Raw genomic sequence first — 16,367 nt, forward strand, 5'->3', positions numbered from 1 at the left:
TTGCTTTATTTAGTTACAGTATCTTTCAAAGCTTCAGGAAAATAAGGATTGATGTGGATATAGTTTTACAGAATGAAAGCCATTTTGCACATTTTTACTGCCGTAGTAAATTAATTATCAAGCATAATAATTTATTAAAGATTTGTTAAAATGTTATTCAAAGACTGATTCATTGTGTGAGTGTTGTTCTAATTCTTTCAATTTCTTCCTGGCAGAGCTGTGGAATGCCAAAATCAGTGGCTTAAAGCAGAAAGTTGAAGATCTTTTTAATGAAAAATGTGGTATGTTTATTGATTCTTTATTACTGAGATGCCTTTCTTATGGACATACAGTTAGATAAATGTATGAGAGGTGTTCAAATATTTATTCCAGAGGTCCTGCAATCCTTGTGTACCTTAGAGTTTCCCATCTGAGTTCATTCTCATGTGCTTGCAATCCATTGTCAGATTGCCACTTATTATTTTACTTGGGTTTGAAAATGGAGAAGTTGTATTTGGATTACAGTTTTCTTAAATGAGCCACAGAGTGATTTCACATCCTGGCACATCATTTTGAGCTTTCATCACTCTGCTTATAAATGAGACTTTGTATGACTCTGCATGACTCAGAACAGGCTGTGGGTGGTATCTGGAGGAATGTGCTCCATTGTATTCCAGCACTTCTTCTAGTGCAGACTGTTTGGAAACTAGTGACTTTTGAAGTAATGGCTTCTCCTTACTTGCCTGAGTGTGGATTTTTGAATTAGAGCCTGAATCTTACCTGTCCTTGGTGCTGTTCTCTAGAAGAGAAAGAGGCAGAACGCATTGTTTTCAACAAAGTGTGTTTTGATTTGAAAAGACAGGTGTGTGCTAAGGAAGGCAGGAGCCTCTCTTGAAAATGTAAAACCCCTTCTCTAAATTATTTTAATTTTGAATTATGGGGCTCTCAGACAAAGATATGGGATTAGGAATAACAGTCCTTTATTAGGAAAACTCAAAATAAAAATGCAGCAATACAAAACAACCCAGCCAGAGTGAGAGCAGTCCCTGTCCCCTGTGTGTCAGGGTGGGGGCACAGCCCCATCCCATGGGGGCTCAGCCCTCCTGCAGTGCCAGCTGTGGCTCTGCTGCAGCAGGATCCTGCACAAGGGGGGAGTTTTCCTCTGCAGCTGCAGGGCTGCTGGAGATGGGCCTGCTCTCCCTCTGGGAATGCAGGGCAGGAGAAAGCTGCTCCTCTGGGAATGCAGGGGGCAAAGGTTGCTGTGCTGTTCCAGGGCAGATTGTATCCAGGTAGGAATGCTTGGCTCCTGCCCTGGGCACAGCATCTCCCCATGGGATGATGGAATTGGATCAGCCCTGCAGGGACACTCAGTGGCCATGGACAGCAGAGATCTGCTGGAGGGAGGATGGGCTGTGGGAGAGATAAAGAAACTGCCCATGGACAGCAGAGAACTGCCCAGCTCTGACAGAGGGGGATAGAACACACACCCCCAGCTACATCTTGCATTTGCAACCCAAGACAAAAGTGGCATACAGATAGGACAGTCATGCATGCAGACCAAGCCAGTGGTATGAGCTCGATGCAAATTGCTAATTTTCAGCAAATTACAGTGAGATTTACTGAAACAGAATGAGTTAAGTTTGAAACTGTTCATTTCTCCCTGCATGCTCATATCTGTCACCAAAAAAGGCAAAGCCTGCTGGTTTTATTTAGTTGAGTATGGATGTGCCAACCACTCTATTCCATTTCTAGCAGAGGTATTTCTATATATTCTATTTATCTCCACATCAGTTGCCTAACTGGTACCTTATTTGCTCTGTTGCATTTCAGGGGAAGCTCTGGGACACAGTGGGCCAGTGAAGGTGCCATATGCACTGTTTGATTCCTACCCAGAGGATTTCCATGTGGAAGGACTGCCTGAGGGGGTGCCCTTCCGCCAGCCTACGACCTTTGGGATTCCCAGACTAGAGAAGATCCTGAGAAATAGATCCAAAATAAAATTTATTATTAAAAAGTAAGGCTCCCATATGTCTTTAATAATCTGTTCTAGGAGAATTGAAATGTAGACCAAAAAATGAAATTGTGTTGCCAAGTTGCTAAATTACTCTATAAAATACACACTGGATTATTTTTATTGAGGAAATGATCAGAAAGCTCTTGTGCAGGTGGAACAAGATACAATAATCTCTTTGTTCTGACAGACTCTCAGACTTTGTTGTGAGAGGAAGAGCAAGTCCCTATTTCTTAATCCATCACAATTATCACATCACTGGTTTAGTTCCTACTGCAAGGAGCACTTATGGACTACTCATAAACTTTGCTGGTTATGTATTGGGAGCTGAAGAGTGGAGATTATTTTAATGAGAGCTGTAAGAATTGTCTTTCTTTTCTAGAATAGGTTTAGATATTCCTGTGCCAGTGTAGAAACTGTGGCAAGAGAAGTTACAAGGACAGATAGTGATAGAATAAGGGAGAATGGCTTCAAGCTGACAGAGAGCAGGGTAGAATTAGATGTTTGGAAGAAATTTTCACTGTGAGGGTGTTGCTGTGGCTGCCCTATCCCTGGAAGTATTCAAGGACAGGTTGGATGGGGTTTTGAGCAACCTAGTCTACTAGAAGCTGTCCCTGCTCATGGCAGGGACAATGGTTTAGGTTCCTACCAGCCCAAACCATTCTTAGATTCTGTGATTTTGGGAAGTTATGGAGCCTCTCAGTCATTGCATTCTTGACTGTCTGTTTGGCTGAGAGGATATCACTGAGTTGCCATTTTTAGAAAATGGGATTTTCTTTAATTCTTTAATTTTCTTTAATGTTGATGGTATAATTTTATTATTTTATGTAAAATGTTCAATCTGTTTGCAGACCTGAGATGCTTGAGGCAGTTATCAAAGGACGTTCTGGTAGAAGCTCCCAAGGTAAGTTTTGCAACTGCTTAACTTTGCAGAAAACAGTTTATTTCAAGGGTTAAATATTAATTATGAGAGCAGCATAGTGTTAAAAAAATCCTGAAAGATTTATTCTACATTGCAGTTGCTTGGTTTATTTGTTCTTAAGATGGGAAAAGCACTTAGCAGTTACAGTTTAAATATAGCTCTAACAAGGCAGTATTAATTTTTTTAAGTTATTCACAAATAATTGTGCCTCTAATGTATTCTTTACTACATTCCATCAAAATGTAGCCAGTAATGTTGGATTCACAGGAGTTCTTCAGGTCTAGAAATAAATTATTTGCTCCTAGTATGTAGATCATCTAAATGACATAGGAAGCAGAGACAGGAGTGCAGATAGCCAGTAGAAAATTGTGTCAGGTAGGTGGGTCATGGAATAAATGCTCCCATTTTGAAACTGAAACTAGGTCCTCTCTGAAAACTTTGCCAATATTTGTTGTTTTGCAATATTTTCTTTATAGATGAGACTGAAGATTTTGAGTTCTCTATAAATGTTTTCTAAATTAATCCTCTTAGGAAAAAAAAAATCCTCCAGTAAAGCCGATACAGCAAGGACCACAGAAAACACAGTGAAAACAGCTGAAGGTGCTGGAGACCTAAACGTTGTTAAAGTCACCATAAAAGGTGTGTGTACTGGCTGGTTTCACATCATAATACTTGTGCTTACATTCTCCATGATATCTGCTAGGTTTGATATTTTCCTCCAGTCAGGCTGGTTTGCTGAAATACAAGCACAGTCAAGAAAGAACACGAGTTACCTTTTGGTTTTGCTGAGATGTTAAATATTATCTAACACTCATTAATATGTCATCAGTGACATCTCTAGAATATTCTTAGTCCAACCACTCATTAAGAAGTATCCACATATTTATAATGCAATAAATTAAATATTCACTTGCAGTTCTTGGTAACTTCCAGATGTCAGTGCTTGAACTGAATTGAATGACCTTGCAGGCTGAACTGCTTTAGCTTAATTACTTATTTAGCACCAATTACTGCTTTTTTTTTTTTTTGTTGCATGCCATGGCCATCTACTGAATGATCACTTTGCTTTTACCTTTACATACCATTCTATGTTCCATAAGAAAGTAAAATACAATTTGTTGGTTTAAATTACTTCACAAAATCATTTCTAGATTCATCCCTGGAAGTGTTCAGGGCCAGGTTGAGCAGGGCTTGGAGCAACCTGATCTAGTGGAAGGTGTCCCTGCCCATGGCAGGGGTTTGGATGATCTTTAAGGTCTCTTCCAAACCAAACCATTGTAGGATTCTGTAATTTCTTAGCAACCATCTATTGTGTATTTCTACAATTTGGTGTTACTACTAAAATGAGGAACAAAGACAGCCTTTGTTTATAAGCTCTTGGGTATACCTGCTTTGAGTAAACAACATGCAGAGTAAACAAGCAGGGGGGGAAATTTGTGCTTAATTCTCAAGCTGTTCTAACAATTTCTTGCAGATGATGAAAATGAGCGACTGCCAAAAGCAGAAAATGCCAGACAATTGAGAGAACAAGTAAATGATCTTTTTAGCCAGAAATTTGGTAATTGCTTCTTACTCCCCATTTTTATATAGGTGTGAGTGCAATTAATGTTGTTCATACTGCAGTTACTGAATGGATATTTATTCACAGTGAATTATATAGATGGTCATTAAAATTTCAGAGTTGTATATGAATGTTGTGCTTTGACTCCAAAAAGGATCTTTTGTAAGTGATGTAGATAGTTTGGTGTTTTAAACAAAGTCCTAAGAGTCTGGATTGCTTCGTTGTTCCCCTTCCCTTTTCCTTTTTTTCTGTGTCAACATGGATGAAGTATTTATTTTGTTGGCAGTCCATGGTTCTTCTCAAGGCTTCATAATCCTGACCTCTTAATATTTGGGATTAGAGTAATTTTAAAAATGCAGTTTAACCCTTTTGCTGTGTGTAGTTTTGCTTGGTTTTTTTTACTTTGCTTTGTACAGTAGCAATGCCCTGGGTTTCCTTTTCTGAAATTCCTTCACTTGTGCTGCATTGAATTGCTTTTCATAGCATTGCAGGAAATGCTTTGTTTCTCTTCATGTAGCTATCTCATTAATATCCTGTTCTGTACTGATCTCTAAGAGCAGAGTCTGTGTTCTTCACATGCTGCTGAAGTGTCAGAGTTGGAGCTGTGACCAATGCTCTCATGGAATAATCCAGAACCTCATTTCTAACCTCATTATAATTGTTTCATTGTCAAGTGAATTTTCGTTGTTTCAGATCTGATAGAAAGCATGGTTTGAATTTTGTTTTTTAATCATCTGAGGACTTTTTATTCAGTGTAATCAGAAATACTGTAGGCTTGAAAATAAACATGACCTCTCTCACTTAGGTGAAGCCACTGGTATGACTTGTCCTGTGAAAGTTCCATATAGAAAAATCACTAACAACCCTGGCTGTGTCTTGGTGGATGGAATGCCTCCAGGGGTGGCATTTAAAGCACCCAGTTATCTGGAACTCAGCTCAATGAGGAAGATTTTGGATTCAGCAAAGTTTATCAAGTTCACTGTCGTTAGGTATGTAGTTGCCATTAATCACATTGTGAGTGCAATCCCATAGCTGGAATAAATGGGAGAGAATAGAAGTTGTAGTGTATTTGAAATAGATGTTGGCTCTTTTTGGATAACAATGTATCAGGTCAAATGAAGCCCAGATGTTCCTAGCATAAATGGACATGTCCAGTTTGATATGACAAAAGGCATATTACCAATCCTGCATATTACAGCAAGCTGTCTTTTGAGTTCAAATCTAATCATAATATGCTAAAAAGTCCTATCATTTTCTGGGCCTTGCTCTCCCAGTCATAAAATCAAGTTTTGAAACAAGTGCAGAGCTCATTGTTTTCTATTCAATATTTTAAAATACAATATTGTCCAATGACAGTATAAGGGAATTTCATTTGTATGTGTATATCTCCATAGACATACACACACACACACACATCCAATGTTAATTTGTGTGCATTGAAGCAGAACAGATCAAACTTTGGAATCTTCTAAGGAGGAGTTGAAAATAAAAATTGATCAGTTTCTGTAACTTCTCAAATCACAGATGACTTCACAGGAGTGTAAAAGCTTCAGTTTATCTTAAGAGAGAGAAATTTCTTAGATTTTACTAAGGAATCTGAACTCTCAACCCTTAATCATGACATATTCTAAACAAAAGCACTTTGATGTGTTTTTGAATTGAACCCTGAAGCAGAGGTGATTCCTTGCTAAGTGCCAGTGGCCAAGGGAAGGGTTTAGCTCTTCCCATGCATGTTACTTTTCAAAATGCTACTTTTGAATAACCAAAGTGCCCACGAGCTACTGTTCCTTCTGTTTCACTTGCCTTTCTTTTCCTGTTTTAGCATGACCTCTGTTAGAGAAGGTGTGGGGAGGAAACACCATGCAGTGCATTTTAGAATCAGTAATTTTAATTTTTTTTTCCAGACCGTTTCCAGGACTTGTGATTAACAATCGTGAGTATTTATGAGACCTGATGACAAATGTATTTTTGTAACCTACCAAGATTCATGTTCTACATTGTGTCATAGTGCCAGAGGCCCCAAGTTGTTAAGGGCTCTGTATAATTTTGCCTATGTATTTCTCATTAAGATTTCCTGACTAAACATGGATGTACAATTAACCTGAGGGCAGGGGGGTAAATTTACATTTAAACAGCATAAAATTAGCATTGACTTGATATGAACATGCAAGACTCTGATTTTGTATTTTTGAGATGTAGAATCCCAAAGAAATTTAGGATCCTGATTGAGCAACACACATGAGAGTTGCTGTGTTGTAGGTTTAAATCCATCACAGTAGCAGTTAGTAAGCAGCTGCACAACCTTGTTCCAGTGAAAACTTCTGCATTCTGCTGAAATTATAACTTTTTAGAGAGGAAGACTGTAGTTAACTGAAGTGCCATGGCCAATTTGGCCCTCACAATGAAATTGTTTGGGGTAGTGAGAAGGAAAGGTATAGTATTGTGGTTGCTAAAATAATTGTGACCTCATTGTTAGATGTCATTTAGGAGAAAAAACAAACCACAAAGACTGTCACTACAGTGTCCCTTGTGTTGTGTTCTTTGTGAGTTAGTGTCAGATTAGAAATTCAGAGGCCAAATAGCCTGTGACAGACTGGCCTTGCCCAGATGGAGCCTTAGAACCCAGTGTTTGTTCAGATACATTCAGCCACCTGTGGATTCCAGCTCACAGTCCTCAAGAGGATATTGCAGCCAGTGACTCCCACTGACCTGCTCACAGACCTGGGGGCACTTGTGGGGTGGCAGAGAGGTCTCTCTGCAAGGGGCTGCCTTCCAGGCAAGTAAATGTGGAATAGTATTTCCAGGGAATTCAGTTGGAAATGAAAGAATCCATTGATAGCCTAAGTTGTCAATGTGTGCTGGTACTGGGGGAGCAGATTGGCCATGGACCCCATGAGGTTTGGGCATTGTCTGTGTCCATGATTATGGTCAAAATGATCTTACACTGATGGATACCCAGGTGAATGAGTGACAGGCTCACAAATTATGATCAAAATGATCTTACCCTGATGGATACCAAGGTGAATGATTGAAAGGCTCTGAGCCAACTGCTTTTAAGTGTAATGTTTAAGTCTTCATCTAAAGAACATGTGGAAACTTAAGAGGAGAGTTTTGGTACTTGCAGGCAACACAGGGAATGTTTTCCTGTAACAGAAAGAATTGAACTGCATCTCAGGCACGGTGTTAGTAACCTGTTCATGTGAGAAGTTTCAGGATTTGCAGATTCAGAGGTTTTTCTTGTGTTGCATGTGAACCATTTTCATTGTGAAGTAAAACAGTGATCATGTCTAATCTTAGAGCTGCTAGAAGAAGCTGAAACAGAAGCAGAAGCACCAGCAGCCACCACCACAGCAGTACTACCAGGTGATGCAGAGTGTGACACGTGTCCTTGCAGGAGGGTGGGGTATGGGGTTCTGCATCTTGGCAGATATCATCACAGTCATGTCCTAGGTGTGAGGGACTCATGATGAGCCATTTCATTTTGAGAAATGAATAGCTGTTAACTTTATTAACTGTTAAACTTTAAGTAACTTCAATAGCTGTTAAACATTAGTGGAAAGTGCCTCTCCTTTCTTGAAGCTGTGTCGTTGGTGTGTTCCTTGATTTGATTTTTACAGATGATGAGTGAGCTGGAAAGAAGGATTAGTGGGGGCAATGTGTAAAGGCAATTCAGCATCCATTTATTAATGTCTGCTTAACTCAAATGTGTGCATGTCTGCATGTACAGCCCAGTGAAGTTTGCCCATAGCTGGCAGAGGGTTCTGGGTGGAGTTTCTGCCTGCCAGACTGCATCTGGGACTGCACACACATCACCTGTCTTAGTCTGGACAGAGAACTTAGTTTGGGCTGTGAATTAACTAAATGAAATGTGGTTGGGCAACTTCACTTTGATCCAATACAGCTTTTAAATGTTCATATACCTTTTAAAAATGTTTATGCTAAGTTGTTGTAGTGTGGGGAAAACTTCTGCAATTGACTGAATGAATCATTACACAAAGAAGCTGGGAAACTGAGAGAAAACATCTGATAAACATTTTAAGAGAAAGGGATGAAAATAATGTGTGATGAAAATAATTATAAAGGAAACTGCTGGTTCTTCTTTTTCCATGTGGAGGTGTGGGAGGGAGGAAATCAGCTGCTGGAGGTTTGTGAGCTTGCTGTATTCTGTTAGTCCTTAACATCTGCAGTGTTAAAAATGTTAAATGGTTTCCCTAAAAAGTGTTCATCTACAATCCATGCAGAGATAGTAGCAAATTCAGCATGGAATTAAAGCATGTCCTCTGTTATGCACCTTCCCACTCTGCCCCAAAGTACACATATTTGCCATCACAGACAATGCTTGGGAGAAGTGGGGACTCTTTCTTTAAGCTGTTCCAAATTTGGTGTATTCTGTGCAAATGCTCATTATGCTGTTCTGGGTCCTGGTGATATGTCTGCCACAGTGAACCATTCTTAGAAGAGAAAGTGTTACATGGTTGAATGTAATAAATGTTTGGGGATATTTTCTATTTTGTTGCAGATTATGGAAAGCTACACAAATTTATCTCAGTCAAAGAGATATGAGTCTGATTGTTTAAGAAAAATGAGGTGCTTTTTTGAGAGGAAATTTGATTTCCCTAATGTAATTCATCTTGTTGAAACTATATTCATATTCATTTGACTGTATTTTTTTTTCATTTAAGAGCCAGCTGAACCAAGCCAAACAGAAGTATCTCTAGGAGGTAAGTGTTTGTCTTCAGTTACTATCAAGAAATATTTTTAAGTAATGCTGAACAAAGTTGCATCTGTTTTTAAAGTCAAGTCAATCAAAACCAAGAAAAGGTCTTTTACTGGTTCCTGGCACATTTCTTCATTTATAGTAATACCATGCTGCATCATGTGAAAAATACTTAGCAGCAAAAATTACTATTCTAATAATTCTACAGAGGAGTTCTATGAATTCAAAAGAGAAAGCAGCAAATCTCTATGATCCTGTTCTTCTCCTCCCTTTTCCATGGAAATTCCCTTTCCTGCCTTTATTGCTTCACTCCCCCTGTCAGGTCATTGAACTCTAAGCCAAGCCAAGAGAAGATTCTCAACCAGAATGAGCTGAGTTACAGGTTCACTCCAAGGGTTTGAAGTCAGTCTTTCTTGTAGTATGGACTGAGCCTCTTGCAGCAATCTAGACAGAAAGAAGGCAAAGATTGGAGTCATGGCAGAGCTGAGCTGCAGATTTTAAGCTCACAGTTTTGAAGGCTGGAACATCAAATATCTTTATCATGCCAAAACTCTATGGCATTGCTGAAGCTAGATGGTGCAGGAAAAAAGACTCTTGTTCCTGAATGCTGTCATGTGGAAGAAAATCAGCTGTGGGCCTTCAGTGTGATGGTTTGGAAGAGACAGCAAAGCATAGTTATGAATCTGTCATCCCAAACTGGCTTCAGACACTGTAACTACAGAAATGCTTTTGTGAAAAGACATAGAGTGGCACAAATCACTTCAGAACTAGGCTGGAAGGTATAAAATGATCATGTGGTGAAACAGCTTGGCTTTGTAGGGATGAATTACTGTCACCCCAAACCTTCCAAACTTCAGGGAAAAACCAATTTCCTTCCAACATCATATTGTCTGTAAAAAGAACAGAATCAGGCTCTGGGTCATATGGACAGTGCTACACAGACATGAGATTGCTTTGATTTACCTCCAAGCATCCCTGCAATGAATAAAACTGTATCAAAAGGTGATGAATGATTAGCCAACATGATTTTAAAAAAAACCATATCATAATGCCTTCCTGTGTCATACTGTACTTTGAAAATTGACTAGGGTTAAAATGTTTTGGAAAGACTGAAATAGAATAATGCAGAAATCTGTATTAGTTGAGAGAGAAGCAATCCTACTAATGGCAATTTTATTTCCATTCATTAAGAGTTAGAGTGCTCTAAGATCCTAAGCTCTAAGATGCTAAGCAGTGGAAAGTAATTTTCACAGAATCAGATTGCTGTGAATATGCATTTATTTATTATTATTAGTTTAAAAAGATAATGAATGCTTTTCAGGTTTATTATCAATTTTTACTTAAGTAAAACAGTAACAAATTTGGTGGGGAAGTTCTGCTTTTTTAATTCACTACTGCTTTTTTAATTCACTACTACTTTTTTAACAGGTAAGACAGAAACAGAAGAAAAGTTTCAAATAAAGCAAGATCCAGACCCAATGTCATAGACCTCATCAACACTGGGTAAAAGAATTTAGTGTTTCTTAAAGTCAACACCTGTCAAGGAATAATATTTTTCTATTTTTGGCTGGGGAAGGGAGAGATGAAGGATAATATTGTCAGAAGGTGCCAGTACTTTAGTTGGGAATTATTTTATGTGTCTCAGTTCTCACATATAAGATGTCAGATGTTTTGCACTTTCTTATCCATATACAATATAAAGCACACAGTATTCAAATTTGTGAGGAAGTCCTAGAAAAATATGGCCTAAAATGTGTGATGGTAATCACATCTCTCAGGAGCAGAGCAAGTGAAAACTGAGGGAATTAGTGTTTATGAAAAGCTCTGACATGGTTGTGTGAAAAAGCATTATTATTCTTGGTAATGCACATACATTTCCAACTTGTAATTGAGCAGGAAAGCTCTTCATTATGATTGCAGTATTTTCTGAGCTTGGGACACTCAGTAAAGCTATTAACTGTGATGACAAACCAACCTCTTTTAAAAGTTTTCTTTCTTTTCTTTTCATAAATTAAACTCTTATGAAAAGCCTAGTTTAATTTACAATGCCCAAATGTCAAAATCTTTCTCTTAACCTATTTTTAATGTCACTTGTTCCTAAAAATTATGTTTTTGTGGTGGTGGAGAGAAATGTTAGCAATGCTATCTCATCACCAGATCTAAAAAGCTCAGGTTTGGAGTCTCTGTGATTCATTCAAAACAAATGATAGTACTTCTTCCCATTTCAGTTTTTTCTTGTAATACTGAACCCCAAATATCTTCCTCATTATGCAGTTTGATACTTCAGCAATTTGATTTAATTGGTGTAAAGTTAAATGAAGCATTGCTAGGGGAGCCTGGAGCCTGTGGGTTTCATTCCTGGCACCATCTGAGTTTTTGGAGCCAAGGGACAGCCTTGGCCCTCGGCTGGTACAGGATGAACACAGCCCAGGACAATGAAATGATGTGGTGGAAAGCTGCAGAACTGACAAACCAGCATCCCAACTGTGCCCTGAGCACTACAGGCACAGCAATGGTGCTCTTATTAAATCAGTGAAGTCTGTGTGGGAGGTATTTGTCATAAAACCCAATGTGGCAGGATAAAATATACCAAAGGAAAAACTTGGATTCGTCATGGGACGCACTGCAGCCAGTGAGAAATAAAAAACCATCTCACTTGTCAATTAAAGGTGACAACAATGTTGTCTGAGCAGTGGCTGCACAATTTGATGGTGCAGTAGTTCAGAGTTCTGGATGCTTTAGGCCATCCACTGAATTGATACTAAAATAACTATTTGTTCTAAGTTCTGATGAGAGACCACTAGAGCACACATTTAATCTCATATTTATTGAGAGCAATATTCAGTTTCTGATGCTTGCTGAATCTGTGTCACAATACAACACGAAATGAACAACTCACAGGCTGAGATATCCAAGGCAAGAAAGGCACATTTGTGATGGTGCTCACAGGGGTCCCAGGACGAGGGGAGAGATGAGAATGTTGACTCCATGTTTCAGAAGGCTTGATTTATTATTTTATTATATATATTATAATAAAACTATACTAAAAGAATAAAAGAAAGGATTTCATCAGAAGGCTTAGCTTAGAAAAAGAATGATAACAAAGGCTTGTGAGTGACCCAGACAGTCTGGACAGCTGGACTGTGATTGGCCATTAATTGGAAACAACCACATGAGCCCAATCCCAGATCCACCTGCTGCATCCCACAGCAGCAGACAATCGTTGTTCACATTTTGTTCCTGAGGCCTCTCAGCTTCTCAGGAGAAAAAATCCTAAGGAAAGGATTTTTCAGAAAATATCATGGCTACACATATTTATTTCAGGACCTGGATATTTATAGAATTCCAAAAGTGACCATGGATTGGAGGATGAAATTGCCACCTCTCCAACCACACTGGTCAAACCAACAGTCCATCAATTCTCTCCTCCTGCAGAAAGGAATGCAAAAACAATCATTATTTACATGGGAAGTGCGTTAGAAACTCCCATCACAAAAATGTAAACATCAGAAGGCTTAGAAGAACTTTAGAAGAACAGAGACACAAATCTAGGCCTAAAGAACTGGAAAATAGAATACAAACTGCTCATAGCTGTAATAAGTCACAAGGCTTCAATGAAATTAACTTAATTTTTTAATTTCTCTTATCTAGTCAGAAGCTGCCCGTCGTGAGAAGAGCCTGCTCGGCCTGTCTAGAGCTGTGTAATATAACTGTATAAGAGAAGTATCTTCTATACAAACCCTTTTGTACTATTATATAGAAATGTCTACTTTTTCAGCAGTTCTGTGAATTGACCTAATAATAACTGTAGATTTGGATTTTATGAGTTTACTTTGGAATATATTTTAAGGACTAAATTTGATGCAGCAATGCTGGGGAGATGGCAGGGATTAAAATCAACTGGGACATAGCTCAGGCTGTATACATTTTCCAATAAAGCTGAGTTTCACTGTACCTGAATGTATCCTAACTTTTGTAATGAAAAAATTCCTGCAAAGAGTTCAGTTTGTTTACTTTGGAGAAAAAAAACCCTCTACATTAATTTTCAGCTATTGCTTTAATGTCTCATTGGACAACATATCTGTATATTTGAATTAATTTTTCCTATTATATCTATTATGATTCCTATGTTTTTCCTAAATAAAAGATAAAATGATCCACTTGATGGTTAGTGTGCATTAATGAGACAGACTGTGAAATGGTCAGTATTCCAGTGTGTGGATGAGGAACCAACTGAAATGAAACCCCATCATAGTTTGTTCTGTTAATTCAGAGTAATAAGTCCCTGTTATATCAGAGTATCACACAGTTTACATATGATGGGTTTGGTCTTACAGTCCTGCCATAGGCAGTAGCTGTGTGGACTTGTGGGAGAGCTTTTCTGCTGAAGTCTGTTGGGGATGCTCTTATGTTCATCTAGAACTAGTTATGGAAACATGCTACAACCTGCTCTAAGTCCTATTATGTCAAAAACTCAGAATACTCTGTGAATACAACAATTAAATTAAGTCCCCTGTGGTCCTGGTTATGCGCCACAACATGTAAAAACTTTTTTTTTTTTTTTCAAATTTCAAACCATAAGAGATGTACAGTTCTGGCTATATGATATGATTGCATTATGCACAAATGGTAAGTGATGTTCCCTGATGAAGAAATAAAGACCTTCCTGATGTTTTTCAAGACTGTCCATGCATTTATGTCTTTTACAGAAAATCAAGTCCTAGGAGTAATTCTGTAGGCAGGTGGAACATGCTGCAGCATGGCTCCCAGCAGAGAAATAAGGTCCAGTCCTGCTGGTGAGACTGCAGTCCAGCTCTGGGTGGGTGAGGTGATTGGATCTTCAAGGAAAATTTTGAAGCCTTAAATTCAATTGAGTGCAGTGTCTGTTGCATGGGAGCAACCTGAAATTCAGCAGGTAAATTCAGAGCAGCACATTTCTGTCATTCTGGAGATAAGGGAGACCCTATAGGACATCTGCTTGTGTTTCACAGCATGCAGATCAAGGTGCTCCCACTTGAATACTGGGACCTTGTGCTGGTGATGTCAGCAGGAGCAGGGTTAGCTCCATGCTGAGGCATTTTGAAAAAGCTCATCCTGGTCCTACCTTCCTTCTCTCCAGATAGGAGCTGGTGGTGACTGGTGCCATGCTGCCTTCCTGCCTCAGCAGACAGCATTCCCAGCCCCATGGAATGAGCCCACCTGCTGTACCTTACCTGTTAGCCCAGCCATGTGGGCACTGTCCACCCTATAACCACCCCACATTGGCCTGCTGCTCACTTGAACAGGCATGCTGAGCCAGGGAACCTCCAGCAGTAGTTCAGGACCAGGTTTCACACTTGCTCCTGGACATGTTTAGAACGGGGAAATGACATAATGCAGCTTTCCCAGGTTTCAGCTGGCCTGACTTCCCCTTCTGAAAAAGCAGGATGGTTCATCCCTTCTTTACTCACAGCCCTCTTTAGGAGGCACTTCCAGCACAGCTGCCTGCCCAGCTGTCTGTTGCTGGTGGAGTTCTCAGTGCTCACTCAAAATGAGGGCAGTGTCACAGCAAAGGAACTGGGAAAATAAATAATTCCAAGGTGTTGCCTTGTCAAGTGTGTAACAGCAGAGTGGCTCAATTGAAACTCTGTATGCAGGAGCTGACAGAAAAATGAAGTGAAAGTGGTTGCAGTGGTGTTGCTGAAAGGACTGGAGTCTGTGGTGGGCATTGGCCAGCAGCATGTCCATCTTCAGAGCCATCAGGGATTGGCCCTGCTGGACATCTGGCAGCTTTGAGCAGCTTCTCACAGAAGCCACCTCCGGAGCCCCCCTGCTACCAAAAACCAGACTGTGCAAAACCAAAAGGACTTGGCTTGTTCAGATGGGATGTTCCTCTTCTGAGAATTTTCTTCTAAAATCTTGCTTCTTGACACTATTAGACATTTGTGTCTCACACAGTTACAGGTGGTGTTTCACTGTGAGCTAATCCTTGAGGGCCAGTGGCATCTAAAACCTTTCATTTCTCACATCACAGGATGAGGAATGAGGAAACAGGAAGGAACATGTGAATTAAGTGGTTTCCAGAAATGTACTGTCTGTAATGCAGTTTTAAATTTAGTACAAACAATTGCAATTATGAAATTAGCTGTTATGACAAAGTTTATGGTGTTCTGCATACGCAGCAGCTATCTGGTGACTAACAGAGCAGAATCCCAACAGCCCTGGATGGGTCTTTTTTAATATTTGTGGTTGTGTAATATGCAAGGGACTTCCCTTGCATGTAGGGAAGTCCCCCTGTTAAAATAATAAGAAACCAAATGTAAATGACCATTTATTATTGCACAGCTGCAATTACCACAGCCAAGTTCCAGGGGAGGGATACAGTTAGTATTTGATGTTTTTAATGTGGCCAGAGCAATCTTTGGTCTTTAGAAGCTGACAAGGGCATTGGGCTGCTGTCAGTGGGGAGAGCCCCTGTCAGCTCTGTTGTGGTTTGGGGCTGCTTCCTGCCAGGGGCAGGGGACAGGGGTGCTGCCTCAGCCTGAGGATCTCTGCCCCTGGCTGAGTGCGGGCTGGGTTTGCTCCAACACCCAGCTCATGGTGTGAGCTGGGCTGCTGGGGACATCGGCTGCACTGGGGCACAGGTTTCCAGAGGGGATGAGTGTTCACAGCTGGCTGGAGCTGGGCTCCTCCTCCTCCTACAGGGCCTGGCTCTGTAAGGTGACTGCCCACCTCTGGTGCCCCTGTAATTGAGGGTGCCCTTGGTGGGGACAAAAGCACTCCTGGGTACACCTTTGCTTGCAAGGAGTGTGGAATTGATCCCTGCAGCTCTCACATCCTTTCAGGTCTTTCTGCTCAGGGCTGAGGATGGAGAAGGAGGAGGACATGAATGCAGCTGGTGCACTGGCATTTCAGAACAGCTTAGCAGAGGACTCTCCTGCTCTCTCAGCAGGACACAGGGGTCTGTCTCCAGCCCACTCTAGGGTTTCCCTGTGCCTGGGTCCCCTTCCATTCAGCCCTGTGCCCAGGTAAGGTGCTGAGCAGGGATGGGACTGGCTTAGGTCCTCAGGAGCTCCTCAAGGGAACCTTCTGGTGGCAGATTTTGAAGAAGCTGCAAGTGACTGAGAGGAAAGGGGACTGCAAGGGGAGGGGCTCTTGCACACCTGTGGCTGCCCCATCCTGGCAGTGCTGTGCCCCA

The 16,367-nt window shown here is 40.3% G+C and overlaps 1 protein-coding gene across 7 annotated transcripts in view; it reads left to right on the top strand.

The window, feature by feature from the left end:
• Window positions 1-13,781, top strand: part of GTF2I (general transcription factor IIi) — a 70,137-nt gene extending 56,356 nt beyond the window's left edge. For all 7 annotated transcript variants that reach the window (XM_084219233.1, XM_084219238.1, XM_084219239.1 and 4 more), the window contains 11 exons: window positions 216-281; window positions 1,810-1,993; window positions 2,842-2,894; window positions 3,444-3,551; window positions 4,387-4,470; window positions 5,279-5,462; window positions 6,378-6,406; window positions 7,771-7,836; window positions 9,156-9,194; window positions 10,619-10,693; window positions 12,842-13,781. In XM_084219233.1, the coding sequence (XP_084075359.1) occupies window positions 216-281; window positions 1,810-1,993; window positions 2,842-2,894; window positions 3,444-3,551; window positions 4,387-4,470; window positions 5,279-5,462; window positions 6,378-6,406; window positions 7,771-7,836; window positions 9,156-9,194; window positions 10,619-10,677 (872 nt within the window). In that variant the 3' untranslated portion in view covers window positions 10,678-10,693; window positions 12,842-13,781. The remainder of the gene's footprint in view (window positions 1-215; window positions 282-1,809; window positions 1,994-2,841; window positions 2,895-3,443; window positions 3,552-4,386; window positions 4,471-5,278; window positions 5,463-6,377; window positions 6,407-7,770; window positions 7,837-9,155; window positions 9,195-10,618; window positions 10,694-12,841) is intronic.
• Window positions 13,782-16,367: the final 2,586 nt, after the last annotated feature.

The sequence above is a fragment of the Fringilla coelebs genome (genome assembly GCF_963513975.1).
Source record: "Fringilla coelebs genome assembly, chromosome: 20".
Classification (NCBI taxonomy): Eukaryota; Metazoa; Chordata; class Aves; order Passeriformes; family Fringillidae; genus Fringilla; species Fringilla coelebs.